Raw genomic sequence first — 26,958 nt, 5'->3', positions numbered from 1 at the left:
ACGGCCCCCCAAGCCTGTTGATTGACGCGCGCCAGTGGCTCCTCCTTGAAAGTCTCTCTCTCTCTCTCTTTTTTTTTTCCCCTCCCCTTCGTTTTCCAGTGTAGTGCGTTGATTTCATACCAAAGTCATACTTTACATTCCACTTATACTGTCAAACCTCTGAGAAATATTAGGGAAAACAACAAGGCGCCAACATTTTTTTTAACAAACTTCCCAAATTGGCCGGCTGCTTCCACTGAGCAGAGGAAGGTGACTGCCATAATATTATTAATAATAATAATAATAAAAAGGTAAGTGCAGCACAGATCTTCTCCTTTTTCTGTTTAAGAGCCTCTTCGCTCTCTCTCCCTCTCTCTCTCTCTCTCTCTCTCTCTCTCTGTTTTTTTTTCTCGTGGGCACTTTTTTCACGCCGCTTGTCTCGGTGAAGTTTTCAGATCATTGTCATTTTTTACATTTTTCCGCGGAGCTCTCTGCGTTGGGAGGGAAGGAAACATTTCCAGACTGGTAGTCTATTGTGTGTGACTATCCCAGCATGCAGGGGGATATCTATCTATCCATCTATCCATCCATCTATCTATCTATCTATGACCGCTCTCTACAATCAGATTTCCACCCCCCTAAAAAAAAACAAAAAAAAAAAACAACCCAAAACCCAGAAAAGCAGAAAAGCTTATCCTCTGATGGTGACAGTCAGCAGAGATCTGGGCCAATATGTTTGTTTTGTGTCTCGCACAGTTCGTGTCCGGACCCTCCAACACTTCCAGCCTTGTTCCTCCGGAGGAATCCGACAGTTTTACACCTTCAGCCTCCGACAGACGCGATCAGAAACGACCTGGAGGAATAAAGCAAAACTTCAGGCTGGTTCGGGTCTCTGGGCATCACCGAAAGGTAAGACAAGCTGTTGATTTGTCAGCACGCATCTCCTGTTCACCAGCCAGCAGACATCCAAAGCACCCCCGACCCCTCCAGAAAACTTTTTCTTATTTTTACCAAAACAAAACAAAACAAACAAACAAACAAAAAACGCGAAATAAAACATAAAACATGTGAAGTGTTATTAAAAAGGGGATCGGTAGTTATCTTTATCTTATTGTCTGGCGAGTGTGAGATGAAATTGAATCAGCTACCAGGATTTTTGTTCTGTTGAACAACAAATCCAATTTCTAACAAACATTGATTTGCAGTTTTCTTCTTTTTTTTTTAAGGCACAGTGATGTACAACAATACATAGTGTGTGTGTGTGTGTGTGTGTGTGGGGGGGGGGGGGGGGGGGGGGGGGGGGGGCGTAGAAAACCTACCAGCAGTGGACTATTGCATCTTTACAAACTTATGAGGAATTTAAAAATAAATCCAGGTAAATCCAACCTGGAGCTGAACTTGTGCTCTCTAAATAAAAAGAAAAGAAAATCTGTTTTGCTTTTAGAAAAGCCAGCTCCTATGTTGGAGTTTGTTATTTATTAAAATAAAAAAAAAAAACATAAGAAAATGAAAAACTTTCTGATTTGGTCGACAGAGATGAGATTCTGATCCTCTGATTCTTAAAGCAACCAGAAAAACAAAAATGATGTAAGAAGTGTCTCTATGAGAAATGACAGGACAGGGGGACAGTGACATCATCATCCATAATAACCTTATTAAAAAAAATATTAACTCTAGCTCAGCATTACTCAACGATGTCTCGTCATGATATGTTCATGTCATCATTTAAATTTAAATTCATCTTTAATTTGAATATAAGTATTCTGGGTCTATCTTAGAGATAGACTCTTAGTTTCATTCTGTCTTTCTGTCTCCGTTTGTGCCAACAGACAGGACATGTGATGATACTCTGCAAAGTCCTTCTAAGTACATAATTCATAGGTGAGGATTTGAGACACATGGATATGTATGAGAGATAAGTGTGTAGCCATGTCAGAGCTGCCTCAGGCCCGTATCTGCTGTCGCTTCAGGCTCGGCCCAACCTCATAGGTACCAACTGATTTCTTGATTTATTCCGTTTTTCTGACAAAGCTGAAAATTTCAGCTCATTGGAGAACTCGAGGAGTGACAAGTTAGCATCTCCTTCATCTGTGATCTGTGCAGTCTCATGAGCGGCCGGATTAAATCACTGCCAGTCAACAGGTCCGACCGTGGCGTCCGAGCAGAATGCAGTCAGTCAGGTTGGTGACAGTAAGCAGAATAACCTGTTGACTTTGTTGTTTGTATTTACTGCAGCGACAGACCTTCCTCTAAATTGAGTTCACATACTTGTTAACCTTTTTTGCTCGAGAAAGCTTGGGGTAAGCGTGTTTACTGTTCCTTCTCGATTTATTATTTCTTCTTATTATTATTATTTTCTCTTGGAGCTGCAATCTTTTCATGCAACTCAGATATGGATGATGATCACACACCTTCCTGTCATGTTTGCTGATGGTTGAGAGGTAAAGCTTCAAGCCGCGTCAACGCTTCTTGCTTTATATTAACATGTGGAAATGATGTTCTGAGAGGAAACGATCAACCAGCACCACCAAACAATGTGTCCTTGGTAAATGAGACACGCCAAGATGCCTAATAATAGATTTCAATGCTGATGGGTAAATCTGGAAAAGATTAAGTATTCTGCTGCTCCAACAGATCCTCCCTCATTGTTTTTATGCAGCATGAATGCATCAGGCTTCTCAATGTACAATGTGGTCTTTTTCTTTTCTTTTCCTCCTCCTTTGAAACTACTTTATGTTTCTCAGCCGTTGTGGATTTAATATGTATGCTCTGAACTCGTGTGAGTTAAATGTGAGGGAAGGTTTTACAACTTTGCTCATGTCATGGAGGTCAATTAGATTAGACTTGGGGGTATATCTCCTTTAAGTGTCTGTTTTTCGCTTTTTCCAACTCCCCAGCTGTGTTCCTTCAGGTTTATCAGAGGGAAGAGTTAATGAGCGCGCACTCTCTTCATGAGGGGGAAAAAATGGCAAAAAAGAAGAAGAATCTGCAGCTCTCTGATGTTTTTGATTTTTAAAACATATGCTTGATCAGATGCTTTGGAGAGACTGCAGCTGCCTCAGATAATGTGCGGTGTTCTGCTGATTCCAGAGCTGAGGAGGTGCATCCTCTCCGTAGGCCGCAGAGAGTGTTTACTTTGGATGCAGGTCTGTTGAGCGTTTGTCACCAGCAGCTTCGCCCGTTTGTGTTAAACCCACAGAAGAATGGCTAATGAGCTTTTGCCCATTTGTGCAGAGCTGGGTTGGTTTTTAGCACCATCCCCAGAAGTGCTCGTCCAAATGGTGGACACTTAGCCCTCTGTCAACCCAGATCTGAACAAATACCACTTATGTCTGCATGGTGAGCGCATAGAAGGCCTCAGGGAAAGGCCTGCCACTCTCAGCAGTGGGGCATTAATGACAATTGGGAATACAATATACAGTTTGATCCTAACTTGCAGCGGCTGGGTAAAGAGTGCACTTGTGTTGATGAAGAGTGCACTGTACTCTGAGCTGTTTATTACAGCGACACAAATGGCGACAAAAAAGGCAACGCGACAAGAGCTGCGTGCTCTCACACCAACAGAAAGCAGTACACCAGAGTCTCCAGTCGCCAGTAGCACAATTTATCAACATTGTATTGACGTTAATGCACTGCATGTGTTTACACCTACCAAACCATGAGTTTTTCACAGATAAGCTTTCTGGCCTCCTGTTCGAACCACTCAGGGGAGGAGCCAGGGAGTGGCCTAGAACAGTGTAGTCTTTGTGTCAGTTGTCCCCAAGTTGCTAAACGTCTTATTCCTTTCTGTGGCGACCAACTGTTGCGAGAGATGTTCCACATAAACGTGCTCTGAAGAAAGGCCTGAGAGGCTGCAGCATGTGTGCCAGCGTCCGTGGCACCTTCAGCCTCCATTATAGATAACACGAGGCTCGCTTATTCAGCGGGTCTGTCTGGGGTTTCAGAGATGTGTGTGTGTGTGTGTGTGTGTGTGTGTGGCCTGTGTGTCGCACTGGAGCTCCAGTGACCCAAGGGCACTCATGTGAAACCCCTTTAATCCCTGTGCTCAGAGTGTTTTGGGTTGGGGGATGATCTCTTTCTTCAGCACAGAGCTGTTCACTGTGGCTGTTGATAATAGAAAACAACACAGGTGATTCTGAGGCACGATTAGTCCTTTATGGATCCACATACATTAAAACTGCAACAGTGCTACGAATTTTGCTGGGGCTCTTTTTTTTTTTTTTTTTTTTTTTTTTTATTCTTTGTTTTACAAGTCTAATTGTGGTTTTTCCTCGTGAAACCGTTTTCTATATGGCCCCGATCAAAGCCATTGCAGTTTTTGATGCCTTGTTCTACCATTTCTACAGTTAGATGAGTTATTGACTGGTGTGTTCTGCTGCAGAGTTATGCATGTCTTAAAGGTTTCACAGATTATGGCTTCAAACCGCTCCCCGCACCACAAAATGACCAATTCAGTCTAGAATGGCTTCTCTGCTACGTCCCCCTGGAAAATTTCCGATTAAAATGCTGATTCAGGCTGTTTAAAAAAAAAAAAAAAAGTACTCTGGCTGAGTCGTCTCGCTTTGTGTCAGTCTTTCCCTCTTCGGCTGGATTAAAGCTCAATTCTCTAAAAGTGTGACAATTGAAGGTTGACCTTGTAGCCAGCAGCATCCAGCGTTAAAACAGAACAATGAATGAATGAATCAGGTCTTATGTTCATGCGCTGGCTCGGTGTGTGATACTTATTTATCCGGCTGAGTCGCACAGTGACTCATTGAGGAAACGAGTAACCTCTTCTTACCTCTTCAGAGTGAGCTAGCCCGTTTCCACACTGTGTGATTTGTTTACAAGAAAACAACAAATAGGAGCCAGTTGTGGTGATTTTTTTTTTTTTTTTTCTTATGTTGGAAATGTAATGTCTGTTCCAACTTGGATCATTTTCACACAGACAATGTGACTGTTCATTCTTGCGTGCAGGACGTTGGCTGTGAGCATTATTATTTTTCTTGGGCAGCTGGTATCGCACTGCAAATGTTTGACTTGACGAGGGGTGGCATGTGTGTTCGTATGTATGTGTGTGTTTGTCTAGGCTTTTTCCCTCTGCCTGTCTTTCTGCCTCTTGCCGTGTGAGCTGTTGGCTATCCAGCCCTCCTCTCACTCTCAGCTCTGATTGTTTCCTGAGCGCACTGCCAGATAGGAAGTAGGAGGAAGTTATTGGAGGAGCTGGAGAGAATTTATTAGGGCCAAACACAGACACGGGGAGGAGAGGGGAGGGCGGTGACTCCAATTTATTTTTTCATTTTGTTTTTTGGAGATGGGGCTCATGCTTCGATGAGTCTAAGGATAGCGGCAGTGTCACCAGCCAGCTCGTGGCCTTCCGTTTATCCCCTAAATAAAGGTGCAGCAATTCTGTTAAACATGTGCTTTTTACTGCCGATGCATCTGTGTGTCAGGACGAATAAGGCAGCGTTTCCCGTTCTTGTCAGAGAGCTGCTCGCTCTTCTGGCCTGGAACCTGAAATGTTTTCTTTATCTGTAATCTGACCTTAGAGAGCAGCTGCTCCTTCTGCCGCCAAGTCCTGTTGTTTCCTCAAGTGTGTGTGTGTTTGTGTGGCTGTTGGTGAGTGTGTGGCGTTGTAGGTGCTGGGGGGTTTCTTACTGTGACAGCGAACGCTCCCTCTACATCTGTGAGTGCCCTTCAACCTTAACAAGACTTGTGGTTTTCATGTGGAGGAGTTTTAGGCTGCAGATTTGTTACTGTGTCTCAACGTTCAGCTCAGTGGAGGTGTGTTTAACTCCCAGCTGAGCGGCGGGGGGAGGGGAGGAGTGGGGGGGGGTCTTTTTGGCTCCCAGCAGGAGTCTGTTCTTTGCCAGCAAGTGTCCCAACTCCACCAGCAACCTTAAAAAGGCTGCAGTTGTAAAGACGGATAAACTCGTAGTCCACTTGCAGTGGTGAGCAAACAGATGGTGGTCTGTACATTCTTACAGTGGGGCAGTGACGAGCCATGCCAACACAGCAGGCCTGATGGATCGGCAGTGGGACACAGATTTGATGGAAATCTGTTAACAATCTGCTTTGGGACTCGAGTCAGTAGAGTTGAGTCACGGGGACGGGAAAGAAGATGGGAGCTGATTTATGCACAGTGCTTATGGGTGGTGGCTAAAAATGAACAAGAAGTTATATTAAAAAGTGTCTCATTCAGAATCAATTTAGAAGCGAAGAAGAGGCCCGTGGATCAACCTCACCTACCAGGGTGCATGGAGAAAGTCTAAAATATACAGAAATAGTCTGAAAAGGTCAAAACGTCAACAACATTTAGGGAAGACAGAGAAACGTATTATTAGAGCAACGTATTTCAGTTTCCGGGGGACCTGATGCACAAGCTGAAACACGTTGGTCTAATAATAAAGTTCTCTTGTCTGCTGCAAGTGCTGCAGGAATTGATGTAATATGGATATAACAAAGATCTTGCTTTTATGATTAAACTTTAGCCTAAAGCTGCTATTAACAGTGGTTTTATTAACAGCATATGAGGTGACTGTGAATGTCATTACAACGGGTGAAATCAGAGAATAATCTCCTGACTCTGCAGTTCCCCTCAGCTGTTGGGCTATTTTCAGTCCAGTTTTGGTTCGACAGCCCACAATCGTCAGTGTTTTGGTTCAGTCTGAACGCTCTCCAACACCGTTTTCAACACAAAGCTCTCATGAAACAGACGAGAGAGTGACTCAACAACAGGCTTGTGAACATAGCGGAGCATTTATAATTATTATTTCCCTCAGGACTTGGTAGGGACCAAAATGGAGCTCAAAGGAAAGTGGAACAATGCTGTCACATTATAAACATGACTCCAAATGAAAACCAATATATCTCTCTGGATGTGTAAAGCTGCCGTTTGCTATCAAGCACTTTTAACTTTAGAAGGTGATAATATGCCGGTGCTGTGTTCAAAATCTGTTGCGCTGTCCAACAAGTGGGCAAAAATAAAAAACTAACTAAAAAGTTATTTTCTTTTCTTTCTTTTACTAAACTGACACTGGAACCAAAACAGATTAGCTGTGCATGAGCTGTTGTTTGAGAAGGAAGTCTGTTAAATTCATCTGAGTCTACTGATTCTGATATGTTGAAAAAAAAAAAAAAAAAAAAAGACCACAAGAGCCACAAGTCTACGTAATTTGGATCGCCTCACCAAACTCTGTTTCTTGACTGGTCTAAGAAAAAGCGCCTGTCTGTTTGTTGTGTTGTTGTCTGGTTTTACAGAATGCTTAACAAGTGACATTAAAAAGTCGTTTTTTTATGCGTGGAGCTTGGGCTGGCTCGACACCATCAGAATAAATCTTCTGACTGTTGTGTTGTGCTTTCATTGAGGAGTTAGTCTCTGCTGAAATTCAGTTGCTTTGAGAGACCACAGCTGAAACACTTCGATACATCATGTGTTTGTAATGAACTACATTTGATGAAAAACCTGAGACTTAAAGGTCACTAACGGTACAGACAGTGTGTCTAACTGTTGTTCTTGGTCCTAATACTGCTGTCTTAGCTCAGTGGGTTTGCATGGCTCTCATGGTGGGCTGTTTAGTCTCTGTTTCAATATATTCCTGTGATCCATCCTGTTTGGTCTTAAGCGCCGGTTGGTTCAACAAATGTTTCTTTCCCACCAATGAACTGGAGAGAAGATGTTGCCATCAGGCCATAAAAGTCAGAGACATGACAGAATAATTTTGACTCAAGGTCTTGTCTCACTGTAGACTTTGGATTCCGCTGTGTAAGTAGAAATCCATCTGTCCGGTCCATCTGAGACAACCAAGATGAGCTCATGTTCAGTGGAAGATGAAATTGAATAAAAAGAAAAAAATGTAATCCTTGCTTATTCTGACTGAGTAAGTATTCTGCTGAATGCTGAATGTCAGGCCATCCATTTATTACGGAAACACACACACAGACGTTGTTTGTTTTCCAGCCTGTAGGTGTTTGTCAGGGATTTCGTTCACTCTGTGGCACACACACACACACACACACACACACAAAAAAAAACCTCTGCGAGGGAAACCGTTTCCTTGTTGAGGCTGCACTGACAGCTTTCCTCCGTGTGACCCAGCAGCCTCAGAGTGACTCAGTAGAATTACTGGAATTCGTTGGGACATCATTCAACGCACACAATCCTGTCTGGGGGGGAAAAGAAAAAGGGAAAAGGGAGTAATGAGTGCCAATAAACCCCTGTTAGTTCACGGACGGAGCTGGAGCAGGGATAAGCCGATTGCTGAGAGCAGACTGCAATGTGATCACTCCCTTTCGAGGCTGGGAAAATGGGAAAGAGGGGTTCTGGTGCATGAATGGTGCCGTTTGAATGAACGTGCGAGGCGCATAGCTTTGCAGCGTTATTTACATTCCTGCAGCACATTGGAATTCTGTAGCATGTTGGTCTCAGAGTCCCGTGGCCTGAATCCCAGAAAGTGGGAGGGGAGGTGTGTCCTTCATTTTTTTTTTTTTTTTTTCATGTTGAATGTGAGAGCAGCGTGTCATTCGGTCAACATCTGTAACAAACTCATCATCAGACCATCAGACAAACTCCTGATGCACAGATTTGTGCAACAGCTAATGATAAGCATCTTTGTCCATTCATCATTCACTGATCAATAACTTGTGCAGATTTTATTATATCAGGAAGTGCTGAATAATTAATATCGCAGCTTCCTAAAGGTCAAGATGTGTCATTTAACTTTTTTTTTTTTTTTTTTTAATTTGAGTACCAGCATAAAAGCTAAAGGAATAAGATTTTTTTAAATCATACGACAAATTCTCACAACTGGGAACCTTTTTGGCTGGATTGTATGTTTTTGCGTGTTGTGTGTGCTCATGAGTGCAACTTCTTGTATCTGCAGTTTAGTTTATTGTGTGAGTCATTGCTCTGTTTTGAAGTTTCTCACCCAAACTTGGCTCAAGGGGACAACACACTGCGCTTGTAATAGCATTTTTAATATGATCAATATGGAAATTAGAAGTTTTGATTCTTTACAAATGGTGGAGCGGCTGTAAATCACACAGGACACCAAATCTCTAAGGTTGTCATCTTGAATCCATTTATTGGAGCTGCGACTGTCAAACTAACTGCTTCAATTGAGTCCATAAAACTGTCCTGGTAACGTCATGTAGCTTTCACTTTTTTTGTCATGAAGCTATGACTATTGTCCTGATTTAAATCCTGTGACTCCCCCAGAGGATGCATTGAAAAGTGGCTCCAGTGACAATGCCCTGCCTCTCGTCTGAGCTCCGAGCGTCACGAAGCGGGAGCGTGTTCACTGCTGATGTTGCATTCCAGCTGGAACAATCCCACTGTTTTCCAGACCTCAAAGTGGACGCCTAAATTGGACAACAAACCCCCTCCTCCCTCCCTCCCTCGCTCCCTCGCTCCCTCCCCCATCACCATCACCCATACACACCCCCTTTTCCCCTCTCTGCTCTCCAGCCAACCAACCCACCCACCACCCACTCCTCCCATACACGCATCCCCTGGTCTCCTGTCCTTATTTGGGTAGAGACGTTCTGAGTGCTGGGTAGAAGGGGGTGGAAGGGGGAGAGGGTTGGGGGGTTGCTCAGAGAAGGGAAGGAGGGAGGGCGGGCGCTGGGTTGACACAAGGGAGGCAGGAGGAGAAACAGTGAGCACTCGCAGCCCTTTCTTAATAAGGACATGTCTGGAATTCAGGCCCCTCTCTCAGTGAAGAGCGTCTCTTTCATAGCACCTCACTTGAACGCTCTCTTGTGAGCACTTGGAGCTCCGTCCACATCGTTAGGACCGGCCAGCGCTCACTTGCTCTTCACTGCTCACAGTGGGAAGGAAGTTTTCAGTGTTTTCTCTGCCATAATTGGATATAAACAATAGAGCGGCTCCCCCCTCGCTCCCTGTCTCACTGTGCTCACCAGTCTTTCATTATACTATACTGAAGCTGTTGCCCCGCGGCACCTGTGTATTCTTACGGGCCGCCTGAAAGGCTTTTTCACACCAGACCACACGTGCAGCATCTGCTGTAACTTGGGCTGCTGCAAACTCGTAGTGATGTCACCGCCTGTTTGAGCAACTTTCATTATTGCTCAATAATATTTTAATCAAATAATTGTTAAGCCAGAGAAATGTCAGTGGTAGTTTTCCCTAATCTCAGTTTTTGTTTTCTTCAAGCAACAAGGTTCAATGACTAATGATAAATATCTCCACTCTCCTTGATAGGAAGATTTGTTGCCTTTAGTTGTCAATAACATGAAAACATTTTGGTTTTAGACATTCAAAGACAACACGTTGACGCTAAAAGACATTTTTCATCATTAATCAGTGATTAATTTTGCCCTAAATCAATAATTGTTGGTTGAATGAGTAATTCTATGGCTGGTTACCTTTTTTCTCACAGTCCATTCAGTTTATTATAATTCTAGATGGTGTTTCAGAAGCTGGAAGACATTTATGTGTGGTTTTTGTTATTGTCAGTTGGATACAGATTTTTGCATTGTGCCTTTTGGCAGGACAGAAAACGATCAAACCAAACCAAATGCTGGTCATACGCAGTTCTTTGGTGGCAATCCAGCTGTGTGATCTGTGAGCGTCGAGAAGGATCATTTGAGCTGCTGATGGGTTCTCAGTTTCGACCCTCTTCCACCGGCTCCACCATACCCATTACCCCCTCGACTAAAATTAGCAGCTTGACTTGTGGATATCGGTGAAACTCTCCTTAGGGTTCTGGGACACCCGTAAACACCGTGCTGTTTGTCACAAGCGGCAGAATATAGTTGCAGGAACAGGAGAACTGATCTCTGAGGGTGGAGACAAAGGAAACATCACCGTTCCTCCACTTCTCCTTTTGGAGGATTCGGCAAAGCTACAAAATGCGGACCTCCCTAAACACAGACACATAAACTAAGGGATATTCCTGGGATATTATTCATGTCCATCTTTCATTTAATCTGAATGTGGATTTATATTGTAGACTTCCTGTCCCATCATGAATGTGTCCGGATATATTAAGATCATGACCACAAATGTTTGGTGTACATTATGAGGCACCACATAATAATAATAATAATAATAATGGTCACTTTCATGTTACAACGGTTAACATGTTTTGACTTTCTCACTCTCTAAGACAGCTCAAAAAATACCAGAAAATAGATAATCTGCAATGCCTTCACCTAACTTACAGCAATTCTAAACGTTTGCCTAATTTGATTATTTATAGTTTTGGGGTTTTTTTTTTTCCCCCCACAGGAACGCTCATTTTGGCGTTCTCTGTATTCATCGCTTTATTTTTGTCATCATCTGCAGAAATGCTGAAGTACAAACACAAGCATCCTCAGAGGATCTTGGTTACCTCATAGACATCCATCTCAGAAACAATGCAGCGCAGAAAAGGCAGCTTGAAAAATACTTAAGATCTGTGCCTGCAGTCAGCCATAAGCCGACCACATTGAGACACAGTTCCCAGACCACAAGCATTCTTTGAGGCCAGTGCTGATTAGTGAGGTCTTTAAACTTCATTTTATGGAATATCTTGAATTCATTTGGCCATTTCAGAGAAATAAAATTGAGGAAATTATAGTAATAATTACGGTTAACATTGTTTATTCATACAAATTTAATGATGGCAATAAAGAAAATGACAAAGGAAGCCAAAACTGTGACCTATAGAGGAATGACATCCTTTATTTAAGCTGCCAATTTATCATGCTTTACATGAACCCACACAGTTCTGGTTCTACTTTGTGTAGATGTCTTCAGGACAATCATCAGATAATCTTTGCACCGTATGAAAGCTTTGATCAAATCCCTGCTCTTGCATTTTATTGATCCTGCTGTTAACCAGCGCTGTGTCTTACAGGCGACCCTCAAACCGAGCTCCTCGCCTTCAGATTAGCTCAGTTCAGTTGGCCGAGAGGTTTGGGAGAACTGCTCCTGGATTCATGAAACTTGTGCCACCGGTTCAAACAGTGAAACTCTTTTTCAGCTTCCTCATTCTTTGTTACGGCAAAAAAATAGACTACGTTGACATGCATAGATTATATCAGTAAATGAACGTTTTTGTTTTATGGTTCCACCCGTGTGTTTTTGAACACCACTGCTCTGGAGAAAACATAAACACAGGACACTTTAACTTTATTCTGTGACATAAATACATTGAGCTTTTTTTTTTTTTTTTATTTTATTTCATTTTTTACCCTTCATGCATACTAGCCTAGTGACGATTGACTTTTTTATTTTACTTCCAGGGACACTTAAAAAGTAAAAAAAAGTGAAGTGAAATTGAAGCTTGTCATGCATCATAACTTTTTTGCTTGTCACAGATAAAACCCATGAAGAGAAGGCTGGCCTAAAGCGTGATTTAGTTTCTTTTATTTGTTTGTGCTCTCTAACTTGTGCTGTTTTCCACAGATCTTCTACAGATCCTTTGATATTGGGGCTCGGGGTTGGGCCCAGGGGGAGCCGCCACCATTGCGTCCAACGAGTGGAGCGCCAACGGTAGCCCAGAAGATGGGCTGGACGGGGACAACGAGGACAAGACCATGGACGGTGACGCCGAGGGCGTCTGGAGCCCGGACATCGAGCAGAGCTTCCAGGAGGCCCTCGCCATCTACCCCCCCTGCGGCAGGAGGAAAATTATCCTGTCAGACGAGGGAAAGATGTATGGTGGGTGCACTGGAAAACAGCCAGGGAAACAAAAGAACAACAATTACATGGAAATCAGCTCCATAATGAGCACACAAACACGAGAAAACCATCCATTCCTCAGAAATTTGTGGGCTGAAAGAAAACAAACATCCACTACAGGGCCCTGAAAAGAGATGAAGAAAAACGCTTCTCCTCCTCTTTTGCACGTGTCACATCTTCGACACACAGAGCTGAATGTTTTCCTTCTGTTACAAGCCCGTACCTGTCGTGCTGTGACCCAGGGGCAGGTTCTTCCAGTCGCACCAGCACTCTCAAAGCTGGTTATTGCTGTCCTCAGAGCATCTCAGCTCTTTCCCTTGATTTACACCCATCTATCTCTTCAGAGGGTTTTTTTTTAACACCTCCTCTTTTATTGCTTCTTTACTTCCTCAATACCATTTCATTCGCAAAAACCTCCTCTCTGTCTGTATATATATATTTATTTATTTATTTTTTTTAATCACTGAACACCAGGCGCTCGTTTCTCACCACGCTGGGATAAGTTTGCCTAGAGGTGGCTGGTGGGAGCTTTTTTTTTTTTTTTTCTCCCGGAGAGGTGTTGTGTTTGATGCTGGATGGCTCGGTCAAATTAACAATAATCTTGCACAGCGTGAATCGAGACTCAAAACAAAAACACCCCATTGTCATGCTGTTCTGTCGAAGATTTTAAACACCCATATGGTTTCAGAATAGTTATTCTGTTTCCTGCAGCATGTTCATTAAATTGCAGGTGTTGAGCCCTTAATGTCCCGAAAAACTCCAGATGGATTCGCTGGCAGGGCCTTTGGTGGGATCACCGATATCCAGGTGTGGGAAATTGAAGGCATTTGCATTGCATTATTTTGATCCCACTTTCCGATTCCTGTTATTGAGACAGTGCACGCTTCTTTAATTAGACTCAGCATACAATGCTGGACATATTGCTGAATGGCAGTAAAATGTTGATAGACAGAAATTGTGTTCCTTTCTTTAATGTTTTACTTGGCCTTGTCCTTAAAAAACCTCTTCTTGGTTTTTGAGAAATTATGTTCTTTTTGCCATTGTAATTCAACTCCCTCAAGCCTGCTTTGTAAAACGTCTCTGCCCTTTAATTATTGTCCATCATGTCTCAAAAACTTGAAATTGATTCCAGCTTCAATGCAACCATAAAAACCATCAATCTAGGCCACCAAGTCTCAGACAGACGGTGTATTTTAGAAGCATTAGTGTTCATTTTTAAAAGTGCTGAGTTGTTGTTTTTTGGGTTTTTTTGTCAGTGGCTTTTCTGCCCTTGAAGGATGGGATTCATTTGGCCTGACTCACCCGAGATGGAATCTCATCCTCTTCTTTGATATTTAAGGACAAGCACGTAGCTAAAATAACTGTCAAGATGCGGCACCTTTTTTTTTACTTGTCTCAAGAAAAATAGTCTTAATATTTGATTGATCAATGAACTAACAAGCTATTAATCAGAATGTTTTTTTCTGATCCATTGCTCATTGTAATAATTTGGCAAGTAGAAATGCCAATCTTTTTCCCATTTCAGCGTCTCCTATGAGAGAATTATCTTATTTATCACTTTTTTAATGCCTGTAATTTTTTTTATGCATAATTTTTCACATTTTGTGATATTGTAGGGGTTTGCAAATTAATCAACTGCAAAAGAAAAAATTATCTCAATAATATCATGTTTAGTCTCGTCTCTAGTTACAATTCTTCATTTCATGCAATATTTTCGGCAGACGTGAAGAATTTACACTACAGTCGTAAAATTTAATTTTCCTGAACGAAACATGTAATTTAAAACACTTTTGATTTGAGTGTTTTTTAAAGAGCTTCATAATAAATCACTGCAGACATTTTTAATTTGAATCTGGCATAACTCTTCCGTTTTGTGTAGCTGATCAGCATTAAGTCCAACTTCATAAGTTTGTCACAAGAGCAATAACAAAGATGCTCGCTGTGCACAAACGTGTCCCCCTAGCAATAAATGCTCGGGACCCCTATTGCAGGCCTGTTTTTTTTTTTTTTTTTTTTCTAGAGCACTAAACACCTTCTCCATTTACAATTAGTCATCTGATGCTCTGCTGGCACAGCCAAGGCATGCCCCAGAAGAAGCCTTCTGACAAGGTGATTACCTCAGACATCTAAAAGCTGCCCTGACGTGAGGTTAGGGGAATGTTAACGATTCCTCTGTATGTAATGCTGTCAACCTTGGAGTCTCAGACTCACAGTGGCCTCCAAAAGCAGGCAAGTCATCCTTCCCCACTGGTATTTCGACATCTTCTGCCAGGAATACTTTCTTCTTTTCATTTTTATTTATTTATTTATTTGTTTTGCTGGGGAAACCTCTGCAGATTTCCATTAGCAAGTGGACTGCACCTACACATACTCTTTCCTCAACAAACCTGTTTGACTTCACAGCAGCACTGCCTGTCATTTGCGCAGCTCAGTGGTGACACATTTCAAAGGAGAACAATAGTCACTTTTGATAAATCATGTGTTAACAGCCAGTTCTGTTATTTCTGAAGAACACATAAAGAAATGAAACTCTTGTAATCACAGCTGTAACAGTTAAAGTACATCTGCTATCGTAACAAATCTTTTTCATAACATGTGCATCGTGTAATAGCTTTCAAATCTGCAATTGTCAACTTTATCGCAGCTCTAAGAGGTTCATCCTAGTTCATAGCATCATGATCAGTTTTTTGCATTTTTTTTTTTTTTAAGAGGTCAATTTTTAAGCCTATAGCAACAAGCTAGTTAGCTTAGCTTAGCATAAAGGCAAGAACCCGAGAGAAACAGCTAGCCTGGCTCCTGCTGAGGGTAAAATTCCCTCACCAGCACTTCCTCGGATTACATACAGATTAAACCAATGAGATATAAAACGGTAATCTTTGCGTTTCTGAGTGGCTGGTAGGCAGATTCAGAAGATTTAGCCAGACTGGCTGTCTATGAGGGCAGCAGCCTGACATCTACCAAGACAGGGATGCGATTGGTTTCAATCTTCCCATTCAACTTTTGACAAAAAATTGAACGAAAAACAAAAAAACAAATTTAGCAACTTCCCAAAATATCAAAACACTGATTCCTTTGATTTCCTCACACTCTTCACTCTGGGGCTATTGAACAATCAGTGTCCCAGTTAAAATCCACTCACACAGTAGGTGACTATCTGTCACTGTCAGTGTCTTTTGAAGTTTAACAAGCGAGAAGCAATAGCCCCGGCTCAGAGACGTTTGCTCTCAGGAATTAAATAGCTGTCACATTTTTCACCCGCAGTTCAGAGGAATAACTGAAGTGTGCATGTGCCCAAAGAAATGCGGCCTGTCTTGTTTTGCTCTGGCTCTGTGCTAACATGTTGTTCACCTGCGTTTTCTGGCCTCGACAGGTGTGTCAGACCTCAAGCATACACACACACAGACACACAAACCTTTCTCTCAGCCCTGCAGCTGTTACTACTGCACAGGATTGTGGGTAGAAAGAACAGGAAAGATTTTAGCAAGAGAGGGAGGCGTAATGTCTGCTCTGACCTTTGAAAGCCACATTAAGAATTAATTGCAGGTTCAGTGCATGCACAAAGTTTTGAGAAAACATGCGTGTAAAGATACAGCGGAGGGGGGGGGCAGAGAGGCCTGTAATGATGACTTAGCACGCCTGGTGCTTCCCTGTCAGCCCCCTCACTGAGATGTTAGGAATGTTTTCAGTCATGGCTGAGCAGTATGTTAGCAATTTTGGATTACCTCAATGTTATGAGAAGGGAGGAGGGGAGAGAATAAGGGTGGAGAAAGGGTTCAAGAGAGAGAGAAAGAGTGAGAGAGAGATGGTAGGGGGAGGTTTGCGTGTTCGTGTGTAGGGAGGGAGGGTGGGGGTTTGGTTTAGAGAGTGAAGAGAGATTAACTTTTCGCTCACTATCTTCACATGGAAGTGGAAAATTCCAGCGGTCATGTAGTAAAAGAAAAAGATAGGCGTGTCCTGTCAGGGAAGAGGTTAAGAATGGCAGCCTGCAGCGATCTGAGTGGGCGTTGAGCAATCAGCAAGGGAGGCATGAGCAGCTCGAAAAGACTCACAGGACAAGTGAGGCTGTGCATGCGATTGTTCGAGTGTGTCTGTTTGTATGCACCTGTCATGAATGCCCCACCCCTGCCCCCTTGGCCCCCGGCCACACACACACACACACACACTCACACAATGTCAAGTTGGAGCAGCTCTTGGCTGCAAAGGCTGTGGAGTGACAGCAGCGATCATGCCCTCGATAATTTAACTGTTGAGCTTAAAGAGAACACTTAAAACTAAAAACTAAAATAACCAGTCCTACTAGGTCACAGAATTTCAAAAACTAGTACTAATTATCTGTAAACTGTGCTGAGACCATGAAGACCGTGATACCATGCAGCTGCCGCTCTCAAGTCTTAAGACATCAGCTTTTTTGTTGTTTTCTTTCTTTTTTTTTTTTTTTCACATATTTTGTCAGGTTGAAATTTTAGATTTGTCCAGCTGCAGATATTTTGTTATTGTGGGCATCAGCTCACCCTCTGGATTTTATTGTATGTCTGGGGTTAAACACAGGACTCCTGACTCACTTTTCACTTTTCTTACCTTGAAGTTCTATTATATATCATTTAGCGTGTCATGATTTACAGTATCATAATCCAGTTTTACTTTGTCCACTGAGCAGAAAGAGCGGTGTGAGAATGTGACTTTATAAAAAATGTATTTCAAACTTTGAAAGTGAGCACCACAGTTATTTGTCCATCTCAGGAGCAAACTGAAATATATACTGAAGTAATTTCAAATATTACAAAACCAACCAGATGTTGTGGTAAAGATGGAAATGTGATCTCAGCTCACAGTCACAGAACTTCACTTTCGACAAATGAACCAAACACATTTACCGTCCAATAATAACTATTATAAGGCATTCCTGCACACCACAGTGTTACAATACTTGCTAGAGTAAAAGTATCTCAGCTGTTATTTTAAATTCCCTTACATGATCACATTAATTTTAAAAGTAAAACTGAGTTTAATAGCAGTATAAACATTGCTTCGTGCTGCAGTATATACACACGCATATGTGTGAAAATCATGGCCGAGCTCTGTGGTTGGGTCCATGTAATGTTTTTCCCTTTTTGACCCCCGGCAGAAGAGATTGAGGGTGACAGTTGGGCAGGGGTCAAGCTGGCATTGTTCTTTCGCTGCCATCCTCTGCTGGGATGGTCGGCAGCAGGTGCTGGTGTCCGTTGGATGCGGGGTCACAAAGTGGTGTTGTTTTGGGAAAAGGGGCTGCTCTGCTGCCAGGTGGCAGTTGTTGGCAGAGACAGTTATGGCTTTGTGTTTCTTCCAAGAGTTACTGCATCAGCTGTCCCCCTTTTTCCCTCTCTAACAAACGACCCCCTACCCCAACCTAATGGCCCTCAGTCCGGCTCTAACCCCTGCTTCTCCTGGAGCTGGAAGTGCATACGAGCATGTGTGTGTTGGCCCGAGCTCTGGCTGTGTTTGCAGGCCCAGGCCAATCAGACTGGGTAGCACAGATGTGACAGGCTTAGAGGAATGTCAGGAATGCGGAGGCGCTGGAGCGGGCGTGTCCATCCTTGGCCCAGGGCAGGAGGGGAGGGGCTATCTCAGTATCGGCAGACAGCTCAGCTATGCTCTGCTGGCCGACCGCTGGGCGGACTGGTTGGGGAGTACAACAAGCGCTGCAAGGCTGCCGGACATGGCCTGCAGTACTTTTATGGTAATTGCACTAACCAGGGCTTTTTGGAGGCCAAATGTTAAGGAGTGTGCGAAAAAAAACAGAACCTGTTTCTCCTGTCATTATGTGTCTGGATATTCTAACAGCTATTAAACCGTAGACCTCCAACCCACACAGCTATTGTGTGTGCCCGTGTCCGCTTCAGAGAGCACAACTTGACCACATTTGGTCGGTGAAAATTTCTGTCAGCAAGTTTACAAGAATTCGGGTCATTATTCATAACAACACGGCAGTTCAACCTCTCCTTTTGGCCCACTTTTCAGCCACAGAAACTCAGCTAGCGTGACCTGGCAACAAAAAGAAGTAAGAACGAATGATGGGCTGATTTTCCCTTGAGACAACATAATTATGTTTTTTGCACTCCTCATATAGTCAAGTTGATCTTACTTGAGCCCAGCGGTCGTTTGCTAAAATGGCAGCCCCTTTTCAAGCACATGCTCAGCACTAAAAGTAAAGGGGACCATGAAAGCCCAGAATAGAAGCCTGTTCGCTGCGCAACCTGTTTGTGCAGAATGTCGAGAGTAGATGTTATGTCATGAAAAACATGCTTCTGTTTTCTAAGCACTCTCTGTAATTAGGCTACAGGACTATGTGAGCAGACAATAAGGAGGTGTGAAACAAGATAATGAAAACTGATGGGTGAATCGAGAAAATCAACTGCTGATGTCCAAATTATTTTTCGATTGGAAATGAAACTTTAATATGGAGGTGACCTATAGGAAACAGAGGTGTTATTGTGGCCTCTGACCCATGACAAAAGTGTGTTAGCCTGAGGTCTGAGGAGCTCTGGGAAAGGTCACACCACAATGCTTTTAAACAGACGCGTATCGAAGGTTTGAGTAGAGTGCCACCTTCTGTCCTTCATAGGGAATCAGCAGTGACCCACAATTGGCATGTTTTCTGTCACATCTTTGTGTATTTTTGTTTTGTCTGGTGACCATGTTTTCTATCTTTGGTTTCAGGTCGCAATGAATTGATAGCCAGATACATCAAGCTGAGGACTGGCAAAACCCGGACAAGAAAACAGGTAAACAAGTTGTACTGACTTTGAGGGCTGGATTGGAATAATGGTATGTGGGTTTGGCTTACGTTGATCATCTGCGTCATAACAAATGTATCATCAGATCAGAATTCCAGATCCTTAGCACAAAATGTAGAAGATTACCAGGAAATCAAAACATCTGGTTCTATCATATGAATACTTTATTAAACACCCTATTAAATATCCAAATCCAGGAAAGGGATTGTCACAATGTGCGTCACGGTATTTTCTGACGCTCCACTTTAACCCGGCTGGTTCCTACTGAATATATGAATATTTACGATATAACATGTCACTGTTAAAGCATCACAAATATATTGTGTCACTCAACAAATAGGAATAAGAGTAATTTCCCGAACAGGTGGGGAACTGGGTTTGAGGAAACTGGAGTGAAGCAGGAGTGATTAATACACTATTTGGGGATTTCCACATGTGGATTAATACACATTTTGTTGTGTAGTCAGTAGGAGGCAGGGAGATTGGTTAAAAATAAGCTAAAGTGCCCATGGGCACTTAAATGAAAGACAATCAGTGGTTTTTGGACAGCAGCGAAGGTCTGTGAGCCAGAGAAAGTAGCTATAGAGTATCAGCTACACAGATCATCCTTCATTGTTCAATCAAGCTGGTTTTTGTTTTGGTACTAAGAACACACATCACCAGCTCACATGCGCCATGGGTTGCATACTATAAGGGTGTGTGTGTGTATATGTCTGCCCTTGCATGTGTAAGTGTGCATGTATCTGAGTGAATGTTGTTTTATGCTCAAAAACTGTTTCACACCCCTTTAGGTGTCTAGTCACATACAGGTGTTAGCACGGAAGAAAGTTCGTGAATACCAGGCAGGTATAAAGGTAGGTGCAGCCAGCCTGCCTCCCGGCAACACTGACTGAGCGTCTCTTTCCTCTTTGGTTACGGCTTCTCTCTTTCTTCCCATGTCTTTTCTCTCCCTGTCTCCTTTTCTTCTTCCCTCCTCTTGGCTATTCTTCTGTGCAGGTTTCTAGCCACTTGCAGGTTCTCGCCCGGAGAAAATCTCGCGAGATCCAGTCAAAGCTAAAGGTATGCGCTTCACGGCGGGCTCGGCGGGGCTGGTAATGGCTTGGCTTTTGCACTAACCAGTGAACCTGTGCATATTATCAGTCCTGGCATTGATGCAGGGCCAGTGGACGCAAGCTTGGCGAGGAAAATCCAGACGATTAAAGCTGATTTAAAATAAATAAATAAATAAATAATAAAAATAAGTAACAACAGTCCTGCTTGCATCCATGCGATGCAACAGACCAAGCTTCATGATCTTAATTGTAGGTCTGAGCTGCATTTTCTATGGGCCTGATCTCTTTATTAAAATTCAGGTGTAAATTAAGCAGAGGCATGCTGTACAAGCTCATGAGCCCAGTGAAAGGCTGTTTAGCTGCATGATGCTTCAGCTCTGTCTATTCTCTGTACCAGCTGCATTTCTGCAGCTTACTGTACCTCTCTGAGCCTCCTTTCCCTATAACTCCCTCTACTGTACTTTAAAGTGTCTGTTTGTGATGTCTTTGGTAAAACTGAACATGAATTAAGATGAATCTGATGTCTAGCCGTCATAGTTCTCAATTCGACTTGTGTTTTACTGTCTTGTACTTTTCATTGTTTATTGTATATTTACATAAATGAAAAATCTGCAGTTGATTTACAAGTAGTTACTAAGGATATTGCGCCGAGAGCTTAAGGTTAACTAAATTAAAGCCTTTCATGCAGACTAAAGCCGCAGTGGATTTCAGCATCCATAATATTTTTAAATGAAGCTGTGAGACATTCATAAATGAATCCACTTTTAAGTGGCGTCTCATGTTGTTCAGTCCACCCACATTGTTGTTCTGGGAAAAACAGGAATCGGCTCATTTATCACAGAGATCTGAGCTCCAGAGCTCAGCTACTGCTGTTTGCTCTCCTTGACACAACATGACATATTTGGTTGGAGAATTTTTTTTAACTACATGCTCGCATATTTGTTAAATAGTTTGGCCCATGCACCTTTAACCTTTACAACAATAACAATAGTTATTAAACAGTAAATGTAGTTGTAGCCACTTCTCTGTTCGAAGGTCGATCAAACGTCCAGCTTAGTACATTTAGCAGTTCATCTGTCATAGAAAAACAGATGCTTCCTGGAAAAAAAGTTCAATCGTAAGATCAGCTGTATCAACATTAGTGAAGAAAAAAATGTGACACTAAATTTACTAGCTGTCGATTTTCTGGTTCTCACTGAAGAGCAAACCTCCAAGGATTTCATTTTTTTCTTTTTTTTTACTTATTGTTTGCGTCATGTTTTCCTTCTGTGGAATTGTTCTGAATTATACACAGGATCTTATTACAAAAATTCCCCATCCTTGATCTTATTGTTACGTACTTTGTACAAAATTTATTGCAGTGCTTAAGAGCTGCATTCAGCCTTCTGTAGAAAGTCTGAATACAATCTGAACATATGTTTGAACAAACATTTTATAGTGCCCACTGAACTTTATAGCTGCTGATCCACAGCGAGCTCTCAGTCATGATGTGAAACTTTTGAGTTTTGAGAAACTCCTAATTCATCTTCACACATCATTTAGAACTGCACAGCACTAATGGTTTCTCTTTTTTTGATTCAGGCAATGAATTTGGTAAGTGAATCTGACTTGTGCAATATGCTTCCCCCAACCCCTTTGTTTGGCAGCACCAATGCACTGTCCCCTTGCTGTGGCCCTCTGCTGGCATGGCATCCCAACCCCAATGCTATCCCATAATGATCGCATAGGTGCTGAGGAAACCGCCGCGCTTTGAACACGGCACTTCTGTGCATTCTGCCTGATGTAGTTTAATCCCCTCAGCCTCTGCCAGAAGCCACAGTCTCGCTTGCTTTGCACAAGGTGTTACTCTTGGATTGAGGGTTTCGCTTCTTTCCTTTTAATCATGAAGGCCATTCTTTTAAAAAACAACAGAAAAAGAAGGTATTTTCTGAGTTTGAAGCCAAATGAAAGTAAGATGTTTTGACGACTTTGTAAATCCCGAGCTGTGTCACGCACCATGTGTGGCTTTGCATTTCTTATGTGCTGCTCATTTCATGCACATAGAACTGCGCTCACCTGCAGAGTAAAAACCCAATTTGTTGATGCTAAATACAAATCTGCTTTCTGAGCCAATGCACTCCTTTTTATTTTCTTCTTCCTGTGGTGATCCTGATAACACAAACCTAACTAAGCTTCAATTTGCCTTGACCCAAGCTTGAATATCAGCGGGGCAATACTGCTTCATTTTCTCCACTTCTTTCAGCTTTATTCTGTACAACTGTTCTTTCAAAAAGTGTGCCTCCATTTTAATCCAATTGTGAAGATCATTAGAACAGTTTTTCTTGGTTGATTGTTTATCTAATTTTACAAGATTTCCAAAATTGTAAAGTGTATTTATTTTAACCCTCAAATGTGATTTTACAGTAACAAACACATAGAAATCCCTACTCAAGCACTTCCTCCATGCTCAATCAGAATCGCTTGCAGCAGCAGGATGATGTTTAGGTTATGACGCCACTTTGTGGTTCATTCTCCTCATTCTCATGTGTCGACCTGTAGGATCAGGCATCTAAAGACAAAGCCCTGCAGAACATGGCAGCACTGTCGTCTGCGCAGATCGTCTCACCGAGTATAATAAAGAATCATCTTCCGCCACTGCCTCCTGCCCCCTACCAGCCAACCAGAGTGAGACAAACATTCACGTTGTTCATCTCTAATTGTTGCTCCGGTTGTTTTTTCCACACACCGCATGCTTAGATTCCAGAGCATTTCATTCATCACAAAGAAATGATGATTTTTATTTACTCTGCAGTTCTGGTCTGGTCCAATCCCAGGACAGCCTGGACCCTCTCAGGAGTAAGTAAACCCCCCAGCCTATCTGTCAAGAGACCGCATAGGGTGTGCAGTTTGTAAAGAGAGATACTGTCGCTAGCGAGATTCGTAAATGCTTAAATCAGAGAATGAAAGGGTTAGGTTTAATGTCCCGTGGCAAGGCATGAATAACAGATCACATTTTTGCACAATAGGCTGGTTCTAGATCTCAACCCGGGAAGGACTCCTGGGCTTGGTCGCACCAGCCATGCGTAAGTTCCCCTTAGATGAGGCCCAACAGTGTGCACAAAGAAGAACTAACTCTTATTCTACACTATATTGCACTGTATGTTTCCTGCACTGATTTAAATCACCACCGGGCAAATGAACATCATTTTGTTCGTAAAAATTATTCTTGATCGATGCTGATTTGCATCATTAAGAAGCAACGAAGCAGGTGGACTTACGCCTAGCTGGTGCAGCAACACGTGCTCCCACTGTGACACTAACAGGAAGACATCCATCAAAAATACATACAATATAATACATTTAGACCCATGCACCAAAAACATCACATTTTTTTTTTATGTCACTATGTTTTTAATGTCATTGTCTCATCATGTTGATTCACTGTCTTTCAGTATTAAACCTTTTGCACAGCCACCGTACCCAAGCCTATCAGGTCCTGTACCACAATCCATACCAAGTGAGTAGAAGTAAATGCTAAAAACAAGCAAGTGACCTGGAAATGGCAGCTTTCTTCCACAGTTGGCTGATTTTTTTATTTTTTTTTTATGAAATTGCATGTGCGTGTCCAGGTTATGAGCCCTTGGCGCCTCCTCCTGCACCAACTGCGACAGCTGTGCCAGTGTGGCAGGACCGGACCATCGCCTCCTCAAAGCTGCGGATGCTGGAGTACTCGGCCTTCATGGAGGTTCAGAGAGACCCAGACAACGTGAGTTAAAGTTTCCCATTAACAGGAACCAAACAGATACAATGGAGGTTTTGTGTCCCAGGAAGTGGGACTTTGATGATGGACAAAATATTTCTGACCCCATCTGGACCATCCTGATGTGGTAAAACTATCAGCTCGTGTTAACCGTTTCTCCTCTCCTGTCTCTTTTAACATGCAGTACAGCAAACATCTGTTTGTCCACATTGGACAGACCAACCCTTCCTACAGCGACCCACTCCTTGAGGCCGTGGACATCCGGCAGATCTACGACAAATTCCCCGAGAAGAAGGGCGGGCTCAAAGAGCTTTATGAGAAGGGCCCTCAGAATGCTTTCTTCCTCGTTAAATTCTGGGTGGGTCATCTTCCTCATCATCTGTTATTAGTCGTAACTGTTCATTTTGGCTGCACTTCGTCTAATGTACGCTCAATGTGAAATATTTATAGATTTTTTTTTCGTGTACCTTATAAAGTCCCATCACGTATGTGCATCTCTCAATGCTTTTTGCAGTTGTGACTTTACTCTGCGCTGTTGGAACTCAACCTACATTAAATGATAGCAAGTTAAAGCTTATGCAAGCCACTTCTTTTTGCTGTGACACCAAATCATCTGTATCTTACAGAAGAGGCTTTTCACAGTGCATTATCCTGAACCTATATATATATATTTTTTTTTACCTTAAAATTGTCTTTTACTTGACTACTTGTATTGCAATGAGTTGCAATTTAATATGACAAAACATACAGTAATGGCCACTAATATCATGAAATGTGTTTCCTCTGCAGGCGGACCTGAACAGCAGTGGCATGCAGGATGGTCCTGGGTCTTTCTATGGAGTCAGCAGCCAGTACAGCAGCATTGAGAATATGACCATCACAGTTTCAACCAAAGTCTGCTCGTTTGGCAAGCAGGTTGTTGAGAAAGTAGAGGTAAAGCCTGCATTGATGACTGCTCTCCTAATAAACACGGGGCATACTGCACTTCAAATTCAAAACTTCAAATTTTACATCCCTGACACTTGACTCTTAACTCACGTGTGTTTTCCATCACTTCCCCGTGTGTGTTGCAGACAGAGTACGCTCGCCTGGAGGGAGGGAAGTGTGTTTACAGGATCCACCGCTCTCCTATGTGTGAATACATGATCAACTTCATCCACAAGCTCAAACACTTGCCTGAAAAATACATGATGAACAGTGTTCTCGAAAACTTCACTATCCTACAGGTAAGCAGCAGTCAATTATGGGATTCTCAAATGTCTATTTGCATTTTTTGGGGAAAAGAAAAAAAAAAAAAGGATTCCCAAAAAGGATATTCACTTTACTGCCAAATGTTGAGTAAATATAAAGCTATACTTGGAAACACTTGTGTTTATTTACAGATAATACTAACAATTTAAAATAGCGCTTGAGTTTTTAACTTTAGAGACATTGGCAGACAAGCTAGGCTTAGCTTATGCTTATTGATCAGTTCATCTAGCTAAGAATAATCGACTAATCAGATCATTTCTAAGCATAATTTGGTGCTTCCTGGTTCTCCCTTGACGTGGTCTCTTTCTCTTTTAAGGTGGTGACAAATCGTGATACTCAGGAGACCTTGCTCTGTATAGCCTTTGTTTTTGAGGTTTCCACAAGTGAACACGGAGCTCAGTATCACGTCTACAGACTTGTAAAGGACTAACAGCTCCTCAGGGAGGTTTTGGAAAAGCCAGACTAAAGCGTGACACAATCCAGCTCAACCATCCAGGAAAAACAAAACAAAACAAACAAAAAAAGACAACTCCATTGAAAAGACGCGAGAACGAACTAACAAGGACAAAATTTACGTTTAAAAAAAAAAAGTGTTGTACACAAGAGAAAATAATCTCAACAAGCCAGCGTGCAAAGTAATTCTGAAGAATTATGGATTTTTCAAACAAGTAGCTATTTCCATGTGTTTCAACATGCTTCAGATGAAGTGGGTCACTTTTGCGGAGGTCGTTGGTGGAGCTTGAAATGTTTTTTACTGAGGGATTGAGAATGTGTGTTGAAAGGTTGAAAAGACTCTCATGGTGTCCAAGGGAACACACTCAATCAGAGACGTGTATGTAATGTTGAAAGAGTACAGAGAACAGGACCACAGAAGTGGGAAAACCGGAGCCAAGTGGTGTTGTTGCAGTCGGAATGTTACGAAAGCAAGTGCCTTTTCTCCAAAGATGATATCAAAGCCTGCCACTTTGGATCACTTTTTTTTTTTTTTTACTACCTCTTGTTTTTAAATGAAACGAATGAACAGAAAAAGTCAGAAAGGTGTGTTTTGTAAAAAAACAACAACAACAACAAACAAAAACAAATTGGAATGGATTCACTTCAGACGCTTTGAGGCTTGTCTTATATATATATATATATATATATATATATATATATTTGGGCACAAAGAGGAATAGGATGGGAAAACTGATATTCATGTAGCCTGTTGTTTTACAAACAATTCATCCCAAGTTTTACACTCGAAATGTACAGGGAGAAGTTCTGTTGTGTTATCGTGTTATTAAGGCTCTGCTTTTTTAATGTTTTATTACACAATTAAAAAAAAAAAAATCAGGTCTTACAACGCCTCTATCTATAACTGACTTTTGACACTAAGGATGCCTTGACCTTTACTTATCTGACAAAAACAAGCCAAGGCTTTACGATCCTTATGAGATCCCCCGTTGTTTCTCTCTGAAGACGCGTGCTTGGTTGCACTTAAAAGATCAAGAAGGGGGT

At 42.2% G+C, this 26,958-nt stretch overlaps 1 protein-coding gene across 4 annotated transcripts; it reads left to right on the top strand.

The window, feature by feature from the left end:
* Positions 1-121: 121 nt before the first annotated feature.
* On the top strand, positions 122-26,866 carry tead3b (TEA domain family member 3 b). 4 transcript variants are annotated; one of them, XM_029501547.1, is made up of 15 exons: positions 122-290; positions 736-888; positions 12,371-12,625; positions 19,343-19,407; positions 20,416-20,478; positions 22,053-22,064; positions 23,010-23,135; positions 23,263-23,306; positions 23,477-23,533; positions 23,903-23,967; positions 24,080-24,216; positions 24,395-24,568; positions 25,000-25,143; positions 25,284-25,436; positions 25,778-26,866. In XM_029501547.1, exons 3-15 carry the CDS (start codon positions 12,502-12,504, stop codon positions 25,889-25,891), a joined length of 1,278 nt encoding a protein of 425 aa, XP_029357407.1. In that variant the 5' UTR covers positions 122-290; positions 736-888; positions 12,371-12,501; the 3' UTR covers positions 25,892-26,866. The 4 variants fall into 4 exon arrangements, with proteins under 4 accessions (XP_029357407.1, XP_029357406.1, XP_029357408.1 ...); XM_029501546.1 differs by lacking the exon at positions 20,416-20,478 and adding an exon at positions 20,211-20,273 and having other exon boundaries at positions 123-290; XM_029501548.1 differs by lacking the exons at positions 20,416-20,478; positions 22,053-22,064 and adding an exon at positions 20,211-20,273 and having other exon boundaries at positions 123-290.
* Positions 26,867-26,958: the final 92 nt, after the last annotated feature.

This window comes from Echeneis naucrates, chromosome 5, assembly GCF_900963305.1.
Source record: "Echeneis naucrates chromosome 5, fEcheNa1.1, whole genome shotgun sequence".
Taxonomy (NCBI): domain Eukaryota; kingdom Metazoa; phylum Chordata; class Actinopteri; order Carangiformes; family Echeneidae; genus Echeneis; species Echeneis naucrates.
This window is presented reverse-complemented; position numbering and strand designations above follow the sequence as displayed.

Bases quoted from the DNA above. Each gene is read 5' to 3' on its own strand.
- tead3b (XM_029501547.1), top strand. From the start codon at position 12,502: ATGGACGGTGACGCCGAGGGCGTCTGGAGCCCGGACATCGAGCAGAGC. The intron at 19,408-20,415 runs GTAAACAAGTTG...TCTTCTGTGCAG, and splicing joins AAACCCGGACAAGAAAACAG to GTTTCTAGCCACTTGCAGGT. The intron at 24,217-24,394 runs GTGAGTTAAAGT...TTTAACATGCAG, and splicing joins TTCAGAGAGACCCAGACAAC to TACAGCAAACATCTGTTTGT.